Here is a 24,408-nt window from a genome sequence, read left to right as displayed (position 1 = left end):
ATGCAGTGTAACATGTAAATCTTAACTATGGAGTTCAAGTTTTGGGGAAAATATACCCAATGAGCCACTTTTTCATCACCCCAGAAAGTTCCCTCATCCTCCTCAAGTCTCCTGCAGCCAGCTGCTCCCTGATTTCTATCACTGTAGATTATTTTTGCTTATTTCAGAACTTCATATATGTGAACTCTTGGGACCTGGCGGCCTTTGCTCAGCATAAATTTTCTTCTTACAATTTTATTGTCTCCTGTATCCTAAAATGTACGCACTTAAAGTGTATAGTTCAGTAGTTTTGAGTATGTTCACAGAGTTGTGCAACCATTACCACCACCTATTTTTAGAACATTTTCAACATTCCCCCAAAAGAAATCTCTTAACCATTAATAGTCACACTTCTAATTGCCTGCAACCTTTCCTGCCCTAAGCCCATGCCACTACTGCCTTTTTTTTAAAAGATGTGTTCATTTATTTTAGAGACCGGGAGAGTGTGGGGGGCAGGGAGGAAGAGCTGAGGGAGACAGAGAATCCAAGAGTCCGCACTGACTGCGGAGCTCAACAGGGCCTGAGCCGAAATTACGTTTGACCCTTAATGGACTGAGTCATCCAGGAGCCCTCTCATCTGCCTTTTGTATGTATGGATTTGACTTTTCTGGACATTGCAGATACACAGAATCCTATAGTAAGGCCTTTGTAACGGACTTCTTTTACTTGGCATGATGTTTTCAAGTTCATTCATATTGTAGCATGCATCAGTGCTCCATTCATTTTTATAGCTGAATAATATTATTTTGTTTGGAAAGACCACATTTGTTTCTCCTTTTTTCACTTGATGGACATTTAGAGTGTTCCCTTTTTGGCTACTGTGTATATGCTGCTATACACACTTCTGTAAGTTTTTTGTTTTTGTTCTTTCTTTTTTTTTTTTTTACCTAACAAATCCTTTTTTTTTTTTTAATTTAAATTCAGTTTAATTAACATACAGCAGATTAATAGTTTCTGGGGTAGAATTTAGTGATTCATGAGTTGCATATAACACTAAGTGCTCATCATTTCATCACCCAGTTCCTTAATGCCCATCACCCAGTTACCCCATCTCCACTTCCCACAGTTATGTACGTTTTTGTGAGGACGTAGGTTTACATTTCTTTTGGGTGTATACCTAGCTAGGAATGGGATTGCTGGGCCACATGGTAGCTCTGTGCTTAGCATTTCAAGGGGGCCTAGTTGTTTTCCAAAATGGCTGTACCATTCTACATCCCCTCCAGCAACGTATGAGGTTTCTAATTCCTTCACGTGTGCAACAACATTTGTTACTGTATTTTTCATTTTCACTATGCTACTGTGTATGAAATGGTCCCTCATGATGGCTTTGATCTGCATTTTCCTGAAGACTAATGATATTTAGCATTATTCTTGTGTGTATTGGCTGTTTGCATATCTTCTTTGGAGAAATGCCTGTGCAAATTATTTGCCTATTTTTATAATTGGATTCATTGTCCTTTTATTGTTGACTTATAAGAGTTCTTTATATATTCTTGATACAGGTTTCTTGTCAGACAAGGATTTGCAAATTATTTTTTTCCATTCTGTACGTTGTTTTTCAGTTTCATGAAGGTGTCCTCTGATGCATATGTTTTGATTTTCATGAAGTCCTGTTTAGTTTTTCTTTCATCACTTGTTTTTATGATGTCACAGCCAAGAAACAGTTATCTCACTTAAGGTCATAAGAATTTACTCTGTGGTTTATACCTAGGAATTTTATGGTTTTAGCTCTTACATTTAGATGATGAACACTTTTGAGACTATGAATTACCTTTTTTGTAGCTTTGGCTGCATTTTATAAATTCATGCTCTGTTTTGTTTTCTAAGCAGCTTAGAACAACATGTTATTTTGGATGCTTTATTTTTATATTTGGTCATGGAATCTTTTTAAAATTATTCAGTTTTTTGTTAATTTCTGCTTTTGCAAACTCTATTATGCAAATATCATTATAAATTTTTTAAAGTTTGAATTATTAAGGTTGTCTTTGGGCCCACATATCCATTTTTTTTAACTGTTACCTGACTTCTGTTATGCTTTCATAGTAACTGTACTTGGAATAATCCAGTTGTGCCAATTATATTATTCAGATAACTCATGTTGTAATTTTTAAGTCTATTAGGTTTGACAAAAATCAAGTGGTATATTTATTCTTTTTAATGACTATTTCTTATCATTTTTCCTAACAATTTTTAGTTTTACATATTTTGATAATCTTAATCTTGCTCAATGGCACAAAATTTTTTTCATGACCTTTCCTGGTATTGGCAGACATGCCCATTATAAAACTTTGGCCTTTTTTTTTTTTTTTTTTAATGCTGCGCTTTTCCCTAAATTTGCCCCATTCCCCCTTTTGAAACAATACTTGCCATACCAAGGAAAACCCTAGCAGGGTACCTTTCTAGGTCTCATCTCATTTCATGTCAGAGTTTTAAAAAATACGGTTTACATTCTTTCTTTTCTCTATTGTTGCCTCCCAGGGACTCTTTCAAGTCCACTGCAGCTAGGTTGCTGCTCCTAATGTGTCAAGTGAGTTTGATATGGAAAACATCCCTGACTATGCTAGAATCTGACATCACTGTAGAATTTGATGGTGATTCTTATTCTCACTTCTAAGCTAAATCCACCCCTTGTATTTGGGACTTTGCAATCCTTTATTATAACTTTTTTTTTTGAAGATTTTATTTATTTATTGTTCAGGGAGAGACAGAGAACGCACAAGTGGGGGGAGCAACAGGGAGAGGGAGAAGCAGACTCCCTGCTGGACAAAGAGATTGATGCAGGACTCAGTCCCAGAACCCCAGGGTCGTGACCTGAGCCGAAGGCAGACGCTTAACTGACTGAGTCATCCAAGTGTCTCTATAATTTAATTTGGATATAATTTCAATCTTATAAAAAGTTGCATGACAGCTGGGAAGGGCTCTTTCATATGTCTCTACTTGATTTATATCCTTTTTTTTTTTAGCCATTTGACAGTAAAGTTGGAGGCATCTTCCTTTATCTTCCAGTCTTTCCTGGTGTATTTTCTAAGAAATAAGGACATTTTCTATATAACCAGAAGAAAGTTACCAAATCCAGAATGGTGGTGGTGATATAATACTATAATATAATTCATAGGTTATATTCAAATTGTCTCAATAGCATTTTTTTTCTTTTTAATGAAAGGTGCTTCTTTTTTCAAGTCCAGGATCCAACCATGGTCATGTGTTGAATTTAGTTATCACATCTCTTCCATCTCCTTTAATTTGGAATAGCTCCTCGGCCTTTTTTTTTTTTTTTTTTTTTTTTTTAATTTCTTGATCTTGATATTTTGAGGAGTGCAAACATTTGTTGTAGAAAGTCTTTTATTTGAGTGTGTCCATTTCCATGTGATTAGCTTCAGGTTATTTTCCTTCCTCCTTTCTTTTGTAACCTAAACCTAAACTAGTCTACCACTTTTGCTGGAAGATCACTGCAGTGGATGTCCTGCTGGCCTCAGTGCACTCTGCTTTAATCCTGGTGCTGCTAGACTTGGTCAGTTGCTTAATTTGTGTCTGTTAAGTTTTCTTTGCTGTACTATCACATTTTCTTCTTTAATTCTTAACTTATTTGTGGGAGACACGTTGAGATTAGGTAAATATCCTTTTCCTCATCAGACTTGCATGTTGTAGTTTTAGGATCCATTGATGATTTTCTAACTTTGTCATTCTTCTATAATTATTAGTTGAATTCTGTTGAAAGGAATACCTTCCCTTTTTATTTCCTTTATTTCCTATTTCTTTTTTTTTTTTTATTTTCTTTTATTTGGGGCTCATGGATCTCATGGCTTCTTACTTTATTCAGTGGGTTATAATCCAATACTATCATTGTTTATTTTGATACCCCAGTTGTCACACATTTGGATAGTGAAGGTCCACAGGCTGTCTCCCGAGTTATTTTAATATGTTCCCATGATGCTTAGACCATTTCTTTACTTTATGCTCTAAGTATAATTTCCAGGCTTACTTGTATTTTCCTATCACCATCCTGGAATGAGCATTTCCTAAGGTTATTTTTAATAGAGCATAGTGTCATATCTAGAAGCTAAGGTGTACTCATTGGTCCTGGGGTGTTACTGCATCTAGGCCCTTCCTAGGACAGAGCTAGAAAATGGGTGTGGGTGTGTGTTTCTTAAAAAAACTTAAGTTAGTGCTGATGCCTCCTATTTCAATTCAGTGTTCTAAGTACATTCTGCTCTCCCACATTTACATATTTGATGGTTCCTTAACAGTGGGAAACCTGGCTCCCTTGTCTTAATTTGCCCAATCTTGGAATACAGGAGAAGTAGTTCCAGAATTGTTAAACATACCACCACAAAAACGCAAAAATACTAAATTGAGTTCAAGGTTTCTTTAGGTTTAGAGGTGAATTGCATATGTGAAATACAAAAATATGTGGTTGGTTCTTTGAGTTTTGACACATATTCTTGGTCCTACTGAGAGTTCTGACTTTTTCTCGCCGGTCTTCTCCGTGGGCTTCCCAGCCCTGTGTTCATCTTCAGATTGTTCCACAGAGTTCTGAGTATCCTGAATAAATAAAAGATCAGATTTGTATAATGCTGGATAACTAGTTTCTTTCCTCAATCCCAATCATTACATTTATTATGTTTATTTTTTATACTGTACCCTGTGTGAAATTGAGCTGTATCTTTAGTCTGTGGCTCTCATAATTGCTGTGAGTCAGTTGTGAAAAATTCCATTAATCCTTTCTGGGTAGAGAGAAAGTACCAGCATTATATTATGTTACAATTATATTTCATCAAGATTTAATGAAATGTGGTAATTATTTTGGCCAGTGCTGCTATTATATAAAAAGATGATTCAGAGCTGTTGTGAGGTATGAAAGACAGCCTGAAAATTCCTTAACGTTGTGATTGAGGGTACAGGTTGAAATATGTTAGCTTACTTTCTTTATTACATAGCAGCAGTTGCTGGGTTATCCAACTCAAAGGAAAACAAGACTGTGAGGTCTTAGAAGGCGGAAGGTTAGGTCCTGTTTGTTTCTCTAGCTCCATTAAATGGCAGTAGCTTTCTAATACCTACAAGATGGCAGAGTGCCTCTTTCAGCACCAACTGATTAACCTCTAGCGCCATTCCTCTGCTTGGGAAGACACGGTGGCAGGATCCTCCCAGCTGGGAGCCCTGCTGGGAGTATATGCTAAGAGGTAATGCTGGGGAGATGCTTCGTCCCCAAACCCAGAATACTGTAGAACTCTGAATGGTCTGAATGGATTGTTACTTCTTTTCATTTCATTAGCAATTAAAAAATAACACTTATTTTCTTTATCAACAGGAGTGAAACCTCGGTCCGGTTGGTCTATTGATCCTTTTGGACATTCACCAACGATGGCTTATCTCCTCAAACGTGCTGGATTTTCTCACATGCTTATTCAGAGAGTTCATTATGCAATTAAAAAACATTTTGCATTGCATAAAACGCTGGAATTTTTTTGGAGACAGAGTTGGGGTATGTGGGGTGTGATGAAAGTGGAAGATCTCACTTGACCTAGATGTTCCTTCATAAGGGTTATGAACTTCTGCTTTTACGGGTTTTATTCAGAGTGTCTGTCTTGAGAATGAGGTTGCTTCTGGATACACATTCTTACAATTTTTTCCCCAGTGTATTTGTGTTAAGATTCTCTTAATAAGTGCTGAGGCTATTTATCTATAGAACACTGTGGCTTCTTTTTCATGCCTTAAGGAGGTAAAGAAATGTAAACAATCGGTCTTTTGCAAATAATGCTTTTACTTATGTTTTGAAAAGGACGTGTTTTACAAGAAAGTTGAACGTGTGTTAGAACTTATGTCCAGTCATTTATTTCACATTCAGCCTATGTTTTCTCCTTTTGGCTTTCCTCTCTCTGCATCTAGTAAGAATTGCTTTTTAAAACCTTAATCCTGTCGTCCTGGAACAGCCCTCCCTCCTATTACCTGTCCTGCTTGTTTTCACGCTGTATTCTGTGGGTACACAGGTATTCCCAAGGTCATACTTCTACAGCTCTCAGCTGTGGGGTGGGGAGGAGACAAGATTTAGGCTTCTTGAGAGGTTTTTGCCTTTCCCAACCCACATTTAATTCAGAATACTCTATTACTTCTTTTTCTTTACTGAGTTCTTATGATGGGCCATGCATTGTATTGTATGCCTTACACCTGCTCTCATCACTAGATCGTTATCCTTTAACTTTGGTTCTCTTATTATCCCTTTCAAATGCGAAGAAATGGATGCTTAGAGCTGTGAAACCATTTGCCAAAAGTCATACAGGTAGTAGGTACAATCCAGCTTTGTGTAGTTCAGAAGCCCAGGCTTTAAGCCCCTGGCATTCACTGCCATCCTGGTACTGAGATCTCAGTAAGATTTCATCTGCAAAAAGGATTTCATTGCTAAAACAATGTTCAGAATGACTGCATTGCATCATACTTGCTTTCTTATGTAAGTTATGTTCCCCCTGTAAGTGTTTTCAAAAATCATTTGTAAATCTAGACGGTAACTTTGTTATACATACTGCTGTTTTTTCAGTAAGGAAAGAAATTAACTGTATAATTTTTATTCTGGGAATTAAAACCTGTAGGGAAAACAAGAACTCGTAGGAGGTTATATTCTGTATAGTTTTGATCAAATGCAAAAGAGCATATTAATTTCTTTAAAAAAAAAAAGGATTTTTAATGTGAAGAGGCCCTACTTACAGTATTGCCCACATTCAAATTGCCCATAAATATCAATCAGCAAGAAATTACTAAGTACTTTATGTACTGAACACCATGCTTGGAAGAAATAAAGAAACTTCTTTGCCCTATCAGGAAATTACAGTCTTAGTATGATAAAAGACAAGACCAACTGGCAGCAGATAAACTGAGATGTGCAAATGAGCTGCTAAATAGTACAGGTGCGGCAAAGGAGTGGGGCTGTCGAGTGTGTCTTTGATCTATAGGAGAAGGCAAGAAAAGTTGCCACCCAAGGCCTCTGTGCAGATAGCAAACACTAGTGACCAGCATCTATGATGTCACACTCGAGTGTGATTCAGTGAAGCAACTGACAGCACAGAAATATACAAATTAGAATAGCTTTAAAATTTGGAAAAGAGCTGGTAATTACTTTAACTAAATGGAGTATGAGATAGAACTGGAATATTTTAGCACTTACCAGATAGATTTTGAACATGTTGCTTCAAAATATGTTTTGGAACTCATTTGAGCTTCTTTTGTGTGTTCTGGTTCTTAATGAAGCAGTTATTTTCATTTTTTCAAACGTGCGTGTTGTCTTTTTTTTTTTCGTTGTTGTTGTTGTGTCTGTCTTTGTCATAAAAGCAGTACATAACCCACTGCTGAAAAGTAGAAATCCACACTTAAATAAGGGGAGAGTGGTATTTACAGATCAGGAGACGACAAAGGTAAACAATTGTTAACCCTTGTTTAGCTTTCCATCACTGGGTGGTAGGCTTCTGACCTCTCAAGGGCGGTGATAAGGATACTTGCTGGCATTGAGGATTTAATTAAAGACAGTTCTACATCAGGAACCAGTGCTCACTTTCTGTATATTTTTTGTTTGCCTTGTTTTTGTTCTTGTTTTTTTTTTTTGTTTGTTTGTTCTTTGGTTTAAGAAGTACTTTCCCTTGTCCTGTGTTGCTTTCTTGGTGACAAGTCCCAGTGGCTCTTCATTGGTGAACATCGGGGAGACTGTGAACTCCTCTAGTGGCCCTTTCTTCTTCTCACAGCAAGAAAGAGATAGGAATTTGCCCGGCATTTCATAAGCCTCCCTACCTCCCTCCTTTCTTCCCTTTATTCTCTTCCTCTGTTCTTCTCTCCTTTCCTCTGCAGCCAGTGTCATGGTCTTTCTCAGTGGGTCCCATAACTGCTATGGGGGCAGATGTGGCAAGGAGCTGGCAGCCCATATGGGATGGACACAGCCCATAATTTTGGATGAGCCAGTGATTAAGTTTTGCTTCTGTTCGGTTTGTATCTTTCCAGGCCAGCAGATGCTGGTCCGTGTTGGGTCTCTGCTCAGTTGAGATAGAGGAGGTAGAGACTGAGATGTGAGTCTCTTCCTTTAGGCTGGTGGTCGTTAAATGCGGCTGGGGCTTATGTACGAGTAGTAGTCAAGTAGGTTGTGGATTTAGGGTGGAGCTTGCATTATATATGTAGAAAGTACTGGCAGTTTGATCAGTTTTGGGAAAACACGGTTTATAAATCCAGGTTTTGTCTGTTGGCTCTTTATTTTAGATCTGGGATCTGGCACAGATATTTTTTGCCACATGATGCCCTTCTACAGCTATGACATCCCTCATACGTGCGGACCTGATCCTAAAATATGCTGCCAGTTTGATTTTAAACGGCTTCCCGGAGGCAGATTCGGTTGTCCCTGGGGAGTCCCCCCAGAAACAATACATCTTGGAAATGTCCAAAAGAGGTATGAGAATATGCATTTCGTAAAGACAGCCTCTCGAACAAAGCAGCAGCTCTGCTGCTCTTTGCTAAAGGGTTCAGTGGCCAACGTCATCCACGCTCAAGGTAGTTATTCAACCAGATCTAAAGCAACTTAAAAATGCCAGAGCTTTGACTGTGCCTTTTATGTGTTATAACTTAATGGAAAATGAACAACAGTTGATCAATATACAATGGAGAACCTATAACACTCTGTTATTACCCTTTCCTTTGCTCTCATTATAAAAGCCTTCTGCTGCGTTTCATTGATCTCACATACTTTCGTTGATAATAAAACTTCTGGTCTCTATTGTATACATTAGTAAGAAAAGCAACCCAACTGCAAAAACACGTTTATTGAAATGGAACACATAAAGAGTATAATTATCTGTTCTTTTAATACAATTTCAATATTAGTGGATGCTGCCCAGCTCTGATGAATACACTCTTTCGATCTTTCTCATATTTTTGACTCACAGACCATTTTTAATTAGGAATATTGATACTTAAAGATCTTTTCTTAAATAAAAAAAGAATGAATCACTTTTTAAAGAAGAAAATTCTGTTCATGATGGAGGCATCTCATTATACCAAGTTACCTATACTTCTCATTTGTGTGCTTTTAAAGTTTAATTTCTTCACTTAAAATTACTGGTGTATAATGCCTTTAAATAAAACATTGTGTTGCAATATAAACCACTCACCTCTGGCAGAAAGATGATACAGGCTTTTATTTTATTTTTATTTTTTAGATCGATTGTGTTATTTATTATCCACATGAGGAGATTTTTGAGAGTTAGAGGGGGAACGATAAACAATTAAGCTAGGATGACAGCTATAAATTCTGCAAACCACAAGTTTCATTAACTCTATTTTTAAGACCCTAGAATTTCTGGTTTCTGAAAACCTACTCTGCCTGGTTTCTTATACATGTTATCCTTAAAAAATTTTCAGTAACATGATGGTAACACAAATGTAGGCATATTTTTAAACTCCTCATATTGTGTACATTAATTGTATAACAATAATTATGTGGGTTTTGGTTGTTTGTGTTTTTTTTTGCCATTTGTAAGTTTGATGGTTTCTGGGAACTCCACGTTCATGTGAGTTGCTAAGAAGCAGCCAGGCATTCTACCTTCCACAGGAGGGTTAAAATGGGCAGGGGTGAGGTAGGTCAGTAGTTACCAAGCATGGCTGCCCAACTCACCCAGGGAGCTTTCGAAAAATCTCCAGCCCAACAAAATGAGAATATGGTACTCACATAACCACACCCCACGTGGTTGCGAAGCACAATGATAAAGCCTTTTAGATAGAGTAAAATCTTTGCAGTAAGCACTGTCAAGTCTATTTATTTTAAAATTTGCTTTTTAAAAACTGTGTGTGGAAGGAGAAGGTGAATTGAGTCTCTGCCTTGAGTCAGTCCTTGAGCCATAAAACACTCCATTGTGAGCCTCCCCCTGTAGCACACACAAAAGTATCTTAACATGGCAGACTTCTTGAAGCCATACAGCCCTTCTAGTAAAATCTGACTTTCATAGTTATTTTGAAAAACTGTCCAAGATTAGGGATCAGCCTGGTTTCATTTTATTGGTTCCTACTGCAATAAAGATGGATGAGGAAAGTGAGCAGCATGCTTTCTGGGGTTAGGTTAGTTAGAGAGAGGAGAATAATCCAGTGTATTATGTGGCAAAAGGTAGAAAGTTGGGCAGCATAAGCTGTTGTGTAGCTCAGGGGGTCAGAGATAGGGAAGTCCTTTGAAGGTAAACAGATGCTTCAGTTGGGAACTCCCAGTGCACCAAAGACCTTGTGAGGCTCCTCCTTTTCTTCCTTGGGTGCTGCTAAGAGTACCTGTTTAAAGTGCATTATTGGGGAAAAAAGCTATTTTGTGTAATCCTTTTGCTGTGTCCCATCTGACACTTCAAAGATTGCCCCCCAGGAACAGACCTTGTGCTCAGTCACTTCCAGTGAACCTGCAAGTGGTTTCCAGGCACCTGGAGGCATGGAGATGAAAGAGTCTATTTAATACTTATGTAGATTTTTTAAAAAACTTCTTATAAGTCTTGAAATCTTAACTCTACTGGTTACTTTACATTCCAGACATCACCTTCCTTTTTACTTTGTGATGAATGGAGATCAAAACCATGCATTCCAGCCTAGTGGCACTTGATTTTTAATACCCTAAAGAAAATGAAATTTAACTATAATTTACAGGTTCCTCTACTTCACAAATAAAGAATTACCATTCTTTATCAAGTTGAGTGTTTGTTCTCATACAGTATATTTTACATATAATGGTGATTTACATGTCACATGATATAGGATATTCTAGGGAATTTTTTTCTTTTTTCTTGGTTCTAGTTAAGTTGACTTTTGTAACCTGGTAGAAATAAAGAGCAGATTGCTGCTACACCTCTTCAAATGTGATATTGGTCAATTCATTTGGCATTAGTGTACCATAGATTTTGTGAATATCCACTCTCTACCAGGTAGTATAGATTGGTCTCTTGGCTTTGTCAGTGTTGACACCTTCTTGCAGGAGCTTGGGAATTAGGACAGATGCTGAATGGAAAAGTCACATTTAATGTTTGTGATTTCTTTCCTCTTATGTGTCTTATGCATATACACACAAGATATGATGTATCTAGTAGTAAACCTCGGCATTCACTTAAATGATCACTTATCCTTTTCTATGCTGGTTGCCTAGGGGGATCTGATTGAGTATACTTTTATCCATGATTTCTATGTTCAGTTTACTCTCTCATTTATTTTTCTCTTATTTATCTTTCTATTTGATTAGTTTCATTAGACATGTGTTTTTAAATTATAAATAATAATCCAAAGTTATTTTTGATAAGTGTGGAATATTAGTAAAATATTAGCAACAATTGAGTACTCTACCGAATGCTAATCTCAGAAAACTATGGTATATCAGAACAGTATGGTTATATTTTACTCACCAAGTTATTGAATTTTGCTAATAATTTAATATTGCAAGGCAGTTTCAGAGACCATCAGTATAAAAAGATCATGTGAGATTCTAAATTTAAATGTTTTTAATTCTATAAAATACTTCTTTCCATTATTGATGTTCTTTGAGTTTCTTTCATAAGTTTTTATATCGTGAATTGGAACTTCTCAATAGCCCTTGACATGAAAATTGGAATACTGGGTAAAAAGCACATTAGTCATCACTAATTTCTTAAGCGTGGCATTACATAGAGAACTACTGTGAGTTCATCTGCTTATTTAATTTCATTTTTGTAAGCCGTTCCTCTTAAATAGTTTGTATTCCTAGACTTGCTCAAATGGTGCCCCGATTCAGCACTCAGCAGTTCAACCCCAAAGGTTTTCTGCAGAATACAAGAATACGAAATATAAAAGCACATCAGCACAGTTAGTATTTAGCTGACCTTTAGACTTGTGGGTTAGATCTGTGGGAGGTAGAAATCAAAAAAGCTAATTCAACTTCAAAGCTTTATCTGTTGATCAGCACTGGGAAGGACACTGTGACAGATACCCAGTTTATTAATGGCAGTGTTAAGTGAGTTGCTTTTCTTCCTTTTGAAGAGGAAATCAGGTTCTGTAATCCGTTTCATTCAAACTATTACTTTTGTTATGTTTAATCAGGCAAGTTTAGATCAAATTAGAGAAAGGGGTCTTAAGTCAAAGCCAGCTTCAAAGTTTATATAGGTGAGAACTCCTTATTGTCTTCTTGGACTGACTTATTTTAAAACACGGACAGTCTGGGATCCAGTGTGTATGGCTGGGCTTCAGGAGGCTATTGATGTTCCCAATTATTATATGCCAAAGTTTGTACATGACTTTAGTTCTCTAAGGATAATCTATTGGAAACTGCAGGGTTTTCCCTCTGGTAAGAATTTATGAGTATATATTTTTTTAAAGATTTTATTTATTTATTTGACAGACAGTGATCACAAGTAGGCAGAGAGGCAGACAGAGAGAGAGGAGGAAGCAGGCTTCCTGCTGAGCAGAGAGCCTGATGCAGGGCTTAATCCCAGGACCCTGGGATCATGACCCGAGCTTAAGGCAGAGGCTTTAACCCACTGAGCCACCCAGGTGCCCCTATGAATATGTTTTTTAAAAGATTTATTTATCCGGGCGCCTGGGTGGCTCAGTGGGTTAAGCCGCTGCCTTCGGCTCAGGTCATGATCTCAGGGTCCTGGGATCGAGTCCTGCATCGGGCTCTCTGCTCAGCAGGGAGCCTGCTTCCTCCTCTCTCTCTCTCTCTCTCTCTCTCTGCCTTCCTCTCTGTCTACTTGTGATTTCTCTCTGTCAAATAAATAAATAAAAAATCTTTAAAAAAAAAAAAAAAGATTTATTTATCCATTTTAGAGAGAAAGAGAGAGAAAGCAGCGGGGAGAGGCAGAGGAAGAGAGAGTCCCAAGTTGACTCTGAGCTGAGTGCAGGACCCAATGCAGAGCTTGATTTCATGACCCTGAGATCACGACCCAAACTAAAACCAAGAGCGTGGATGCTCAACCAACTGTGCCACTCAGGCACCCCAGAATCTAGGAATATTTTAAAGATTTTATTTTTATTTATTTATTTGACAGAAAGTGATCACAAGTAGGCAGAGAGGCAGACAGGAAGAAAGGGGAAGCAGGCTCCCTGCTGAACAGAGAGCCCAATGCGGGGCTTGATCCCAGGACCCTGAGAACATGACCTGAGCTGAAGACAGAGACTTAACCCACTGAGCTGACCAGGTGCCCCAGGAATATTTTAAATGGATAATGAAAATTAGTTAGTAGTTTTTTAAAAATTTGCCTTATAAATCATACTAATCTAGAATATAGGAAGAATATATAACAATTTCTTTTAACATAATACACTTTTTAATGAGTTGCCCTGTTGTCCTTTTCGTAATATTACTCTTATTTTCCCTTTTTCTTTTGTAGGGCTGAGATGCTTCTAGATCAGTACCGAAAAAAGTCAAAACTCTTTCGTACTACAGTTGTCCTGGCCCCACTAGGAGATGATTTTCGCTACTCTGAACGTACAGAATGGGATCATCAGTATAAGAATTATCAGCTGCTTTTTGATTACATGAATTCTCATCCTGAGTATAATGTTAAGGTAATTTGAAAATATTTAATTATACTGTATTTGAAGTCGAGCCTTCATTATTAAATGAGGCTAAAACAGAATAGTCTTTGTTTCTTTGTCCCATCTCCCAATATTTCCTAGTATATGTAGTCCTTATGTAAGAGGGTAGTTCTTAAACAGGAAAATTATCTAGTACTATAGTTGCATTTCTGAAGTTGTCCCTTGCTCCCATTCCTACAGCATTAAAGAGATGTTACTTTTATGTAGTTGTCAATATGTACCTGCTAAGTTGTCGTCTTTATTTTTCAGTGATGTCCTGTTTTTCTACCAGCATTGAAAGTTTGTTTCTCTGTGACAGTTGCATCCTTGTGCTTTAGTAGTGTGACGGGCAGATACAGATGAACATGTCATAAATTTTGCAAATGAATATCTTGTGTCCAGAGAATACACTAGCATTTTTCTTGGTTGAGAAGACTTCCAAAATTAATAATTTGTCTGTAGCTCTTCTTCTTCCCCCACACCCAACCCCCGGGTTGGAAAATTTCGAATGTACTATAAAGTTATGAAAACAACTAAAGTACCCATCCTCTGAATCCTGCTTCCCCATATCCATAGTTCAGCTACCACATTGATCAATTCAAGGTCACTTTCTCTTCAGCTGTGACTCACTGTCCTCTCTCACGCTCTCCTGGGGATTATTTTGGAGGAAATAGTAGTCATTTAGTTTCATCTGTAACCATTTCACTACTTACAAATTATGAGGACTCTATTTAAAAATACAATAATAATGCCATTATTATATCTAAAAAATTAACAATAATTCAATATTATCACGTATCCAGATAGATTCAGGTTTTCCTGATCACATACAGGCAATTTTTTCTTAGCGTATGTCTCATGAGTCAGGATTCAAACTTTCTTAGACCCTATATGAGAAAATTACCCAATGTATTTATTATAGTCACAAACTAATCTATGAGACAGTAGAATATCTATGGAAATACTATAGAAAAGAAGAGATGTTACTGTTTAGGAAGTTAGAAAGCTGATGATAGGCCACATTTTATGTTGGGATAATTCAAGTTTATTAAGTAAATGTAAATAATATCAAATAGTTAAATAAACTTAAATAAAACGCCAAGTGTATTCAAGATACTTAACAACTGAATTTCTGCCAGATTATGAACTCAATGCATCAGGTCTATGTTTAAATTATCTGTTTAATCTCCTCAAAGGTGAAGCTGATACACAAACATTTGCTTAGGGGATGGCATATATAGATGGGGTATTTTATCCCTAAATACATCTTCCTAGTGAATGATTTTGAGATCCACAAAAGGAGCTACCACTGATTTTAAAAAATTAAAGTCCTGATTTTTGTATTTTACCTATTTCCTTCTTTGCCCAATAGGGCAGTTTTTACTCAGGGTTTAGAGGGGACAGGGGTGGGGGAATGGGTTGGCCCAGTGATGGGTATTAAGATGGGCATATATTGCATGGAGCATTGGATGTTATATGTGAACAATGAATCACGGAACAATACATCAAAAATTAATGACGTACTGTATGGTTACTAACGTAACATAATAAAAAATAAAGTTACTTTTTGATTATATGAATTATAAGCATCCCATACATAGGAGATATGCACAAACCAGAAGTGTACAGAGAATTTTTCAAGTTAAAAAACCCCCATGTAACCACCTCCAGCATTTATGGCATCCCAAAAGAGTCCCTTAGATGTCCTTCAAATCATTGCCAAATCTTGCAGAAGTAACCTTATTTTCTCTTTTCTCATCGTGAGTAGTAGTTTTCTTTTGAAATGATCTAAGAAGGGAATCTTAAGTGTGTTCCTTTGTGTCCGCCTTTCTCTGCTCTACTTAGTGTTCGTGAGATTCATCTGTGGTGCGTATAGCAGTATATTCATTTTTTAAAAAGATTTTACTTATTTATTTTAGTGGAGGGGGGAACACGAGCAGGGGGAGGGACAGACGGCGAGGAAAGAGATTCTCAAGCAGACTTTGCGCTGAGTACAGAGCCCAACGTGAAGCTCAGTCTCAGGACCCCATGATCATGACCTGAACCAAGATCGAGAGTCAGATGCTTAACCCACTGAGCCACCCAGGCACCCCATAATATATTCCTTTTTAATACTGTATATTATCTTTAGTTTCCATTTGATATGTCGCAATTTGTCCATTCTATTATTAATGGACATTTGGGTTGTTTCCAGTTTTTGTCTATTACAAATAAAGCCATTTTGAATATTGTGAATGTATTTATATATATGTATGTGAATTTATGTGGGTATAAAATGGGATGGGACTGTTTGATCATTGAGGATGCACGTGTTCAACTTCAGTAGATATTTCCAAATGGCATCCCAAAATAGATGTGCTAGTCCTTGTGCTGCATGACAATTTCAGTTGCTGCTCTTCCTTACTGACATTTTTTATTGTAAGGATTTTTTTTTTAATTTTTTTTTTTATGATTGATGTGATGGTTTTATTTTATATTTCCATGTTGGTTAATGACTTGAACATCTTTTCATAAGTTTATTGCTGTTTGTGAAGTGACTATTTAAAGTTTTTGATGACTTTTCCTTAAGTTGGGTTGTCTTTTTGTACCATTTATAGCTCTTTTATATATTTTGGTTTGAGTCTTTCTTCAGATAAAAGTTATGCAAATACTGTCTCCCACTATGTAAGCCTGTTTCTAAATTTCTTTCTTAAAGCTGTCTTTTAATAAACCTGAATTCTTTGTTTTAGTTAAATCTAAGTTAACAGTATTTTCCTTTATGGTTAATGCTTGTCATGTTCTGCTTAAGAATTTTTGTTTATACTGCATAGTCATGAAAATACACTTTTTATGAAGCTGTCTTCCAGAAGCTTTATTATTTTAACTTCAATATTTAGGTCTGCAATCTCTTTGGAATTGATTTTTTTGTGAATTGTATGAAGATAGGGATCAAGTTCCATTTTGCCCATATGGATATCTACCACCATTTATTGAAAAGACCAGTTTGCCTACTTTACCGCAGCACCATATTTGTCATTAATTATTAGTGAAACTATTTCTGTGGATCTTGTGTAGACTTTATTCAATTTGTCTGTTTGACTAATCTCATATTGTTTTAAATACTGTGGTTTTAGAATGGATATTAATGTCTGATAGCTTAAGTCTTTTAATTTGTTTCCTTCTCAAGATTGCATTCGTTTTCTTTATAGTTCTATATAGGTTTAAGATCAACTTTTAAATTTCTACCCCCCAAAAAGTTGGAATTTTAGTTGGGATTGCATTGAACCAATAGATCAATTTTAGTGCAGTTAACTTTTTTTACAAACATTAGGCCATCCATTATCATGGTATATTCCACATATAAAAATACAGTTGACTTTTGCCTTCTAGCCTTGTACCCAGTAACCTTCATGTAGTCCCTTCTTTTACGGAATTTTTGTCACATGTTTGCTGGTTTGATTACCCTTACATACCTTCAAACAAAAGCTTTTTTTCTTTCTGTGGTTTATATAGTTATATCTGTTCTCTGCAGGATGTTTGACGTTATTTCATCCAAGCCAGAAGCTTCAATTTATGATTATTTTCTTTTGATGAAAAGAAAAACAAAAGCAAGCAATTGAATTTAGATGGCTAAAAAATTGACATTGTACTAGTTAAAATGGTTAGTTTACCATTGGTCATCACTTATTTAACAATTTATGTACTTTTTTCCTCATATGTTATTCTGATAGAGAAATTTGATTATGTTTAAGAATAAGGTTATATTAAAAATATAATTTGTTGCCTTTTAATGTAAAAAAATTTACTTTTTCTGTTATTTGGAATATGTACTTTATTTGAGCTACCAAGAGACTAGAAATTATATATACAGGATATATGTGTGTGTGTGTGTGTGTGTGTGTGTGTATACACACACACACACATACATACAGGATTATATATCAATTCTTTGAGACTGAGTCAAGTTTGTGAGAAGACCAACCAGTCCACCACTTACATAAACTTTGCCCAGGAAATAGCTAAGAAGGAAATATTTTCATCTTGGCTAATACCAAAAATTAATTAAAATATTTTAAAAGGATATACTTTGTTGTTAATATTGACTCTGTGGCATGCCACAGTTCCCTAAAATCTGAAACTGAAGGGGATTTTTGTTATAGAAATTCCTTTTCTATATAGATGAGAAAATGAGGCCCAGGAATTTAGATTGCTGAATGTTTTGTTACTTTTATCAGTATACTTCCCTGAGCTTATCTGTACCCTCTGGGCCTGAAGTTAATGCTGTATTTCTTTGTATTTGTGACCCTCATGATTGTACATACACACTTAATTCTGCTTTTTAGAATGTGTTAGGCGAATAATAAATAACACTTAATTTTTGAGTTACTTACTATTTGCTATTAACTTTTTTTTTTTATTTAAGAGAGAAAGGAGAGCGTATGCTTGGCGGGGTGTGGGGGAATGGGCAGAAGGAGAGACTTTTAAGAAGGCTCCATGCCCAATTCAGAGCCCCATGTAGGGCTCAATCTTATGACCTTGAGATCATGACCTGAGCTGAAATCAAGAGTTAGATGCTTAACTCACTGAGCCATCCAGGCGCCCCTGCTATTAATTTTTCAAATTGCTTCACCTTAGTTAACTTTTTTAATTCTCTGAACATTTTCCGATAGGTACTATAATCATCCCCGTTATAGATGAGGAAACTGAGACCCAAATAGATTAACTTGCCCACGATACATAGTGTTTGGTGAAGCCCAGACAAGACTAGGTAATACTATTGAAAATTGCTTTTCTGTGATATAAACATAAGGATTTAGAAATAATCGTCTATTTTGCTGTTATAAAATGTATTGTGTCATAGGTGCGTGATGATAACTTAGATTTGTCATACTAATAATATCAGTTGTGTTTCCAGCTGAAATTTTGCCTTTGCAATAGAAAAGTGGTAACTAAAACTCAGACCGTTATTTCCCAGTTGTGTTTCAAAGCATTTTACTTAGAAACCTATTAGCTGTAACACAAACACAATATATATAACATGCTCAAAACCACATATTAAGTAAGGGGTAGAGATGGAATTCAAACCCATGCTTTCTGGATCCAGGTTCTGTGCTGTTCTTAGCGACTCTTTTAGAGAACTACTCACTGTTTTTTAATTACTCTTAACTATTTTTCTGCCACATTGAATAAAAATAGCTTTCTGTGTGTGTGTGTGTGTGTGTGTGTGTGGTAAGAAACAGCAAAAACAGCATCTTACCGTTCTTCAAAGAAAAATTCCCTTTTAAATTCTCTGTTTTTCTCTAAAAACACTGCCTTTCAATATCTGTTTACATGGTCTGGTATAATACTTCTTTTTTCCTTTGATTTATGGAATAGCTTGGGCTCATAAAAATGGATTTATGTTCTGGTAATTTAAATCATTGGTCAAAAGACCTTTTCATTTGAGCAGTCAACCGTGCAGTTCTTGTCACTCTTTGTGTTTTACTTCTATTCAATGTTACCTGCTGGTAGAGAAAGTCCATTTTTTTAATGACCTGCTGTTCTTAAAGTCTCCCTCATGAGACCTCAAACTAGGGGCACGGGGAGGCCAGGGGAGTATTTGTGCATATGACATAGGAAAATACTTAACAGTTTACCAAACTGTTATGTAAATGTTTTATTTTTGCTGCTTTCCATCTTTTATTCATCTCTGAGTTATTCTATTCCCTGACCCTTACACAGTTTGAAATTCTGGAGATTTGTAAGGCATTTTCAGACCCACAGATTTGTGTATCTAAGTAGTACTTCTAACCCCTTAAGTGTGTAAGTTTTATTTCATTTTAGTTTGGGACCTGATGCAAGTGAAAGAGTTACTGTGTATTTCTCTTCCTGCACTTGAGTTTTGTACAATCTGAGCTAGATTTTCATCCTAACTTGGAAACACATCTTAAATATTTATTATTAACTTTTCCTTTCAGAGCTAGAAGTAATTTTTGAGGTAGAGAATGAATAATTTAAGTGTCACCTTTTTTTAAAATTAGATACAGTTTGGGACTTTATCAGATTATTTTGATGCACTGGATAAAGAAGATGTAACCATTACGAAGAATAGCCAATCCATGTTCCCTGTTCTAAGTGGAGATTTTTTCACTTACGCTGACCGAGACGATCATTACTGGAGCGGCTACTTTACATCCAGACCCTTTTACAAACGAATGGATAGGATACTGGAATCCCATTTAAGGTACAAAATTTATGTTTATATAGCTACATCAATTATTCACCTCTTTTATGTGATCATAGCCTTTTCATAGAGTTTTGCATAATATACAACATTTATGCAGTATTAGAATGTTTAATGTAATTGTGAAATTTTAATGCAATCAAAGATATGTCTCCAATGCAGAATCAGATTATTACATGGGTTTTTGCTTTGAAAGGAAAAGTAGTTAATGTGATTAGACTTTCTCCTGTATCTTAGGTTTTACATGTTTCTAATTAATTACTGTATTGTTTGCACACTGTGATAATATCCAGTGGCATGGTCATGTGTGTCTGCAGGTCAGTAATCAGGCAAACTAAATTGTTGGAAATGAGCAAAGGTTACAAGGAACAAATAGGGTCTCTCCGTGGCCAAAATGTGGGCCTCAACGTACATAATATAAAACCAATGTATTTTATATGGGGGAAAACTCCAGAGGCTCCCCCTCAGTTCTTATTTATTTGAAACATATTTCTATAGGTGTGATTCTCTGTTTAGAAGAGCAAAACTTGAAAGAGATGAGAACTAATAGCGGCAGAGTGATTGGCTGAGAAAGAACAGCGACAGGGAGAAGGCAAAAAGTCAGCAGAAAACAACAGTGCTCTAAACCAGTGTTGTCCAGTAGAACTTTGAGTCACTGGCCCACAGAACTTTCTGCCGTGGTGGAAATCTTCTGTTTCTGCTTTCTGCACTGTTCAGTATGGTAGCCACTTGCCATGTGTAACTGTTGAGCACTTAATGTGACCAGTGTGGGCTCTTAATTCCCTTTAATTTTAATTGGCTTAAGTATAAATAACCACATGTGGCTAGTAGCTATTATAGTGGGTCTTGTTGCTTTGTAGTAAAGATGAACCACCCCAGGGACTTCGGGGGCTCTTTCTATATGTATGTAGCCTGGGAGGTTAATTCATTTTCGTAAGTTCACTTTCAGCTTAGTTCAGATCATGAATTCATGATGATTAATTTTCATGATGAATCCTAGTATTAAAAATAAAAAGTCAGTGTGATGTGGTGAGTGCTGTGAAGTGTGTAAGCCTGACGAGTCACAGACCTGTACCTCTGGGGCAAATAGTGTATTATATGTTAATAAAAATAATTAATAAAAAAGATAAAAAAATAAAAGGCATGTCATACCTACATTCTTCTAAGTACTGGTAGAAACAGTACATTTTGGAAAACCTTTTTATAAAGATCATGAATTTCTCCAAGAGTTGTACTTTGGTATAGTAGTGTGTTGTTGTTGTTTTAATTTTTATTATTTCTGTGCTATTATCTTTATTTCAAAAGTCTGATCTTTGCCTGTTTTTGGGATATTCACAAATGTGCTGGATGGATACATGTTACTGTATCTATAATAAAATAGTATTTCTATATTATAGAGATTTATGCATTCTTGGCCAGTAGAATATTATCTTTTACGTTATTCTAAATTACTTATGATTAAAAACAGAAAAAGTACTAAGTAATATAGAGATTCTTTTGGACCACTGCATTTTTTTAGTGTCAACTTTTTTTTAGTGACAAAGAGTTATAAATATTGATTCAATCTTACTTTATTGAACGTATTTAAGGTGAAGTACTTAGTGCAAGTAATAATATATTTTGAAAATTTTGCTTTAAAACAACAGAAAGCCATATAATAATTATGAATTTCAAAATGTAATCAACTGATTTGAAAATAAGTTTATCGTTTGATAAAGATATTTCATCTTAATGCTCATTTATAAAACATTTGGATAGGATTGAGGAGTATAAAGAAGAAAATATTTTTTAAATCCCATGTTTATATTTTGGGATATCTGTATGTATATGTACCCTTGCAAAGCCAGGAATATGTGTTTTGGATATAGATGAACATATATATGCAATTTCCTTAATTCACATTTAGTGTTTCTCCTGCCATGAATTTTAGAAGGATTAGAATTTAAAGGCAGAAATTATTTAGTATGCTTTAATTATTTCAAAATGTAAAGGAATTTTTTTTTAAATATTTTACTTATTTATTTGACAGACAGAGATCACAAGTAGGCAGAGAGAGGGGAGAAAGCAGGTTCCCTGTTGAGCAGAGGGCCTGATGTGAGGCTCGATCCCAGGACCCTGGGATCATACCCGAGCTGAAGGCAGGAGGCTTTTACCCTCTGAGCCACCCAGGCACTCCAAGCCATTATCTCTTTTTAAAGACTTCTTTTGAAACCTGCCTTGAACCATACCCTCTGATGAAAAAAATAAAGCATGAAAATGAGAAGTCCACATATTCTTGCTCACAAACTACTCTTAAGCCAAAGTATTTTCTTCTTTAAAATAAACAAGAAACAACAGCATATGTTTTTATCACCTTTCAGTTTATATTGTTCCATTCCCTCCAGTTGTTGAATGTTCTTATTCAGCGTGGAGACTAACCATTGTTACTGAGCTGTCAGGCCATCGCTTTCTGACTCTCCTTCATTGTTAGTCTCCCACTCGCATGACCATTTCTGCGCCATCTCTCCTTTAATGTACATACGTGAGAGTGAATGGCTTTCTGGTGATGAAGTTCCTGGTACGTGTCTGTGTCGATCTTGGAGAGAAGAAAGGACAGAAACCATTATCCACTTCTTACTGCTGGGTGGAGCTATTTTTTTTTTCACTATATTATACATAAGTAAACCTATCTTGCTGCCAGTGGCTACTGGCTTTTTTCCAGGACCATCTGGAACAAGGGCCCTTTTATCAATTTTATCAATTTAGACATGATGTTCTCTGATGATTGATAATTTATATATATATTATAATTGATAACTTATATATATATTAGATAATTTATATATATATATTAGATGGCTATCTTGATGGTTTTATAGGAAGGTTTATTATCAATATCTTTTTTTACAAATTGTGCTAGTCTTGGGTTTTCAAAAAACCGCATTTGAAAATGTATCAGTACCACATATTTAAATAGTAAATGTTTGTGTTGAAATAAGAATTAATGACTGTTTTATGCAATTAGGGCTGCTGAAATTCTTTACTATTTCGCCCTGAAACAAGCTCAGAAATACAAGATAAGTAAATTTCTTTCATCATCCCATTACATGACACTGACAGAAGCCAGAAGAAATTTGGGACTGTTTCAACATCATGATGCTATCACAGGAACTGCAAAAGATTGGGTAGTTGTGGATTATGGTACCAGGTAATATAATTATTAAAAAGTGACTATAAAACAATTTTTTTTAAATTTTGGGTCACAGGCTTATATCTTTGGTGAAGTTGTTAATGTACAACAGACCATATCAATAATGACATCCCTTGTAAGTATTGCTTTAGAAAAACAACATCAGTATTCAAAGCATTTTTCAATAAATATATTGACAATGTGCTTGCTCTCCTAACTTTAATATTATTGCAGTGCATTTCTGCAAATGGAGTAGTAAAACATTATTATAAAGCTGATTCTGTTTTCTCCCAAGTATAGTGTAGTACCAAGGATTTGGTATCAAATAAATCACAGCTATAATCCAAGGTGATGAAGAGCCACACTTAATTGTATAGCAGTTTAATTTCATCCTATTCCATATCCAGTTGTTCTCAGATACACCACCCCCCCCACCCCCCCGCCGCGAGAGACATTGACAAAAAAGAATCAGCCTGGAGGATAGCCAGGAAGTAGAAGAATCTACAAACCTTGACATATATGGATGATATAAGGAATTGGGGTGAGAAGGGTTGGCCTGGGTATTGATATCAAAGCCCTCTTCAACTCTTGGAAGGGCTGTGAGATGAGGGGAGGAGGGAGGGGAAGCTCCGTTATTTTCACATTGCAGAATTGGAAACAGTGAGTACAGGCTTTAGCTCAGAACAGCAGGAGACTTGTCAATAGTGCTTCTCAATAATCAAAAGGCTTACTACCTTTTGTGATAGTGAAATTTCCATCATTATGCCCTAGTTTGGGTAACCATTCATTAGGATCAGTGTAGAGGAGATTCCTATGTTGGGGAATGAGTTTTGACTATTAATTTCGTTACGGTTTAGTTATTATTTTTTCCAGATTTTTTTTTCCTATCAATAATGGTGTACTTTGATAATACTTTAAAATTGTTAAAATATGCTCTGATTTTCTTATAATAGAGATTTAAAAAGTGAATCTCTCTTTTTTTTGAAAGATTTTATTTGACAAAGAGAGATCACAAGTAGGCAGAGGGGGGAAGCAGGCTCCCTGCTGAGAAGAGAGCCTGATGTGGGGCTCGATCCCAAGACTCTGAGATCATGACCTGAGCCGAAGGCAGAGGCTTAACCCTCTGAGCCACCCAGGTGCCCCATAAAGTGAATCCCTTTTTTTTAAATGAATGCTCCCTCCCATATGTGTAAAGTGTATACAGTACATGAAGTCAGCATTACAGATTGATCCATAAAATCGATATCACTAATCATAAGTGTTAATTAAAATTTTAGTTACAGTATTTTGACTGCCTTTCTAGATATTTGAAAAATAAATTCTTGAGGTTTCATTAGCTGACTTGAGTCCTTGAAAATATATTTATGGTGGTATCTTGAATATCTTTTCAGTCTTCTTGTGGCAAATGTATTTGGCACCTGTTGAGGTTGAGCTGGGCTTAAAATGGAAAACACTCATTGGC

General features: G+C 36.0%; 1 protein-coding gene across 2 annotated transcripts in view; it reads left to right on the top strand.

The window, feature by feature from the left end:
- Positions 1-24,408, top strand: part of MAN2A1 (mannosidase alpha class 2A member 1) — a 169,062-nt gene that overhangs the window by 63,194 nt on the left and 81,460 nt on the right. For both annotated transcript variants that reach the window (XM_032335581.1, XM_032335580.1), the window contains exons 6-10: positions 5,348-5,521; positions 8,272-8,458; positions 13,389-13,566; positions 19,575-19,777; positions 22,782-22,964. In XM_032335581.1, the coding sequence (XP_032191472.1) occupies positions 5,348-5,521; positions 8,272-8,458; positions 13,389-13,566; positions 19,575-19,777; positions 22,782-22,964 (925 nt within the window). The remainder of the gene's footprint in view (positions 1-5,347; positions 5,522-8,271; positions 8,459-13,388; positions 13,567-19,574; positions 19,778-22,781; positions 22,965-24,408) is intronic.

Source organism: Mustela erminea, chromosome 3, assembly GCF_009829155.1.
Source record: "Mustela erminea isolate mMusErm1 chromosome 3, mMusErm1.Pri, whole genome shotgun sequence".
Lineage (NCBI taxonomy): Eukaryota > Metazoa > Chordata > Mammalia > Carnivora > Mustelidae > Mustela > Mustela erminea.
The sequence above is the reverse complement of the archived record's forward strand: the minus strand, read 5'-3'. Positions and strand labels throughout refer to the sequence as shown.